The 3,250-nt window shown below is 36.5% G+C and overlaps 1 protein-coding gene across 1 annotated transcript; it reads right to left on the reverse strand.

Annotated features, from left to right (window-relative positions):
• Positions 1-255: 255 nt before the first annotated feature.
• Positions 256-2,543, reverse strand: LOC106361645 (tobamovirus multiplication protein 2A). The gene is made up of 7 exons (XM_013801431.3): positions 2,355-2,543; positions 1,766-2,102; positions 1,595-1,694; positions 1,414-1,494; positions 1,194-1,298; positions 759-968; positions 256-660 (listed from the first exon to the last, which is right to left on the reverse strand). Exons 2-7 carry the CDS (start codon positions 2,005-2,007, stop codon positions 553-555), a joined length of 846 nt encoding a protein of 281 aa, XP_013656885.1. The 5' UTR covers positions 2,008-2,102; positions 2,355-2,543; the 3' UTR covers positions 256-552.
• Between the last annotated feature and the right edge of the window lie 707 nt (positions 2,544-3,250).

Raw genomic sequence — 3,250 nt, forward strand, 5'->3', positions numbered from 1 at the left:
GAGTTTTTTTTTTTTTGGGTGTAGTTGCAGATAGTAGTATAGATAATGGTGTGCATATTAATTATTACTGTTTTTGCGGTAAACAAAGAGAAATCTACAATTAATTGTGGAATTAGCCCCGAAGATGGAATTGAGAACATTGGCAATGGTTGTTGTCCTGCTATGTCAGAGCTCCTGTTAAGGTTTAATTCATGATTCTCATGAATGAGAAAGAACGTGGAACAATTAATTAACTTAAAAAAAAAATAGATGGCATGATAAAGCAGATGAATTTTATATATAATAAGAATGATAGGACCGAATCAGATAACCAAGATGAACATTCATGATGGTAAAGTACTTACAAAAAGACTACACAGACACAATAAAAAGAGTTTCCACAAAACGTGACAAGGTTGATTTGAGATACGTCCAGTGCTAGAGAGTCATCATCATCCACAACCCAGAAACACACCTCTAATTTCACTGACACTCTTGGTTGTTACACGCAAGCAGAAATAAAAATAGGAAAAGAGAACTGACTGAACTTTTTAAAGACGTTATAGCATGGACTCACATGATGGTGCATCGGCCCTTTTCTTCATTTGGTTGCGTCGGCATTTGCTGGAACCGGTGTGACTCTGAGGGATTGTATGTGAACTCAGACGTGTCGAGTCCATACTGTTTCAATCAAAAAAAAAAAAAAAACCATCAGTGAGTCTCAGTATATAGTTAACTTCTTGTCTCCGAAGCTTTAAAGCGATTAAAAATCATGTTACCTTCTCCCTCATACGTGCACTCCAAGGGTCACTGCGGCTCGGGCGTTGGTCCAAAGTAGGAACAACTGGGACACCGGTGACAGGGGCGGGTTGGCGGTTGATGAATGGCTGCCTGATTTGCCTAGGAGGAGCAATAAACTCATCATCACTGTCATACTCATCTGGTGTGTTAGCTGCCCTAACCATAAGGGCGAGCAAGAAAAGCAAAGCCTGCGGGTAAACAAGGCCGCATTAAAAATATTTAGAGGTGATGATGATATGTTTATTTTGCAATTTTCTGCTTCGTTTTTTAAGTAGTATTATAATGTAAGAGACCATACAACAGTTTACAAGCACTTTCACAAGAATTAAAAACCTTTCAAAGAGAGTTTGAAGTAATGTTTAGTTTGTCAATGTTTAATACAGAAAAGTTCTGAAAGTTTGGTTGCTCTTTACCTCGAAAACAACGGCTCCTAGAGCTACCCATCTGACAATGTTCCAGTTTTGTTTCAGGAAATGATAGATGGTATCGAAGTTTCCAGTCTTGTCAGAAGGAATTTGCTAGAGAAGAGTTATACAAAAATGGTTAAGCTAAGTCTGTGTACAGAATCCTGTCTTGAGATAAAGGCAAGGGGAAACCAAAAACGCAAGAAGAAAACACAAAAAGAGAACTCACATCTCTCCAGCTGTTGTCGAAGAAAATAAAAGCTGCAGCTCCAAGCTCAGCCAAGATCAACAAGATGAGAAGCAGGGAGTACTATTCTCAATCAAGGAAATAAAAAGATCAAGTACTAATAATGATAGATTCACAGGTATATATATGGATAAGAAAAGCAAAGAGAGGATGGGATGGATACACAAGATAAGCAGCAGATGCTCCTTGAACAAGTACCAACACATCCACAGCATGAAGTAACAAACAGAACCACGCCGATACCAATGAACAAGTAGACGAACCTGAATAGGAAACAATGAAGTGAAAGGGAAAAAAGACCCAAAAGATCAACTATGGGGGTGGATATACAGACCAAGCTTTGGGGAGATTGTCAAAGACATTGGAAGAGAGGGCGACAGCCATAAGCATGGGCCTCCCAAAAGAGACGTAACTTTGGTCGTTGACATTTGTAGGAATGAATGAAACAGAGTGATCAGTTGCTCTCTTGAACACAACAAACAAGTAGATACCATAAGCAATGATGCCAAGTCCAGCAACAGCAAGAAGAAAGTTGAGTAGCTTTAGCAAACACTCCAAACAACCTCTACAAGCCATCCCTTTTTTTTTTTTTTTTTTTTTTTAATTCACTCACAGCTTAAACTGCTATTTTAGGTTTACTCTTCTTCTAACCCTTAATCAATCAATCAATCCTGGGAAAAAAAGAAAAAAAAAAAAGACAATGTAATGACAATGAAGTTTTAGTCCAGACTCCAGATCAAAAGATAAATCAATGGTTCATCATTCAAAACTTATATCGTGCCCAAAGCCCTCGCAAAGAAATGAAATTGACAATTCTAACATTCAATCGCAAAGCTAAAACGATTCCGCGAAACATTTTCGTAAAACAAATCGGTGAATATCGGAACTGGAGATTCTGAGAGGAGTCGATGAAGGAAACTTACGGAGAAGGTTTGAGGAGATGATGATGGGTCTTCGATCTTTGCCACAGGAAGAAGAAGAAAATCGTGAGGAATGGAATTTTTTTAATTTTTTTTTTTTGAATACTTTTGTCTGGATTTACGCTGTAATGTCTGTCATTGGCTTTTACTAGTTAGCTGGCATTTTTCTTTTATAATTAGTTTTCTGTGGAACGGAATGGAAGGCAGACTTCCAGACAATATAAAATCTTAATTCTACTGCTGTTTCTAATTTACTAAATATTATTTGTTGATGTTTCTAATTTACTAAGACTCATCCTCCTTTTACCTTTTTTAAATTCACATCACATTTTCTTTTTCCATATAATCATTTAATTTTTAATTAAAAAAATTTATGTGTTCAAATTAAATGAACCAAATCTCTATTTATAAAGCGTAAAAAATAATGAATCATGATGTAAACAACTTTTTTAGAAAAAAATATTAACTACAAAATATTTCATTTGGAACCATTCTAGATCGTGTGGGTGTAGTGTCTTTGGACAATATATATATATATACGTGATGTGGTAAATTTTCACTCTTAAGGTAGCTTTTGAGTGTGAGTTAAGATGATCACTAATATGATAGCAGAACTCATGGTAAAAGCCCAGCATATGATTTCCCACATAAGTAGTTTTCTACGTAAGTAACTTGTACAAGTGACCCATATTGCTGTGGTATTTCCGAGATGTTGGGCTTGGGTTGTTTCCAATTGGACTATTTCCCACCCACGTTTCGAGAAGGGCTATTAACAATCCACATCGTGTGGGTGTAGTGTCTTTGGAAAATATATATCTGATGTGGCAATCTTCCACTCTTGAATTAGCTTTTGGATGTGAGTTAAGCCTATTACTAGGGTGAAAAAATATTACTAAACT

This window comes from Brassica napus, chromosome C5 (genome assembly GCF_020379485.1).
Source record: "Brassica napus cultivar Da-Ae chromosome C5, Da-Ae, whole genome shotgun sequence".
Classification (NCBI taxonomy): domain Eukaryota; kingdom Viridiplantae; phylum Streptophyta; class Magnoliopsida; order Brassicales; family Brassicaceae; genus Brassica; species Brassica napus.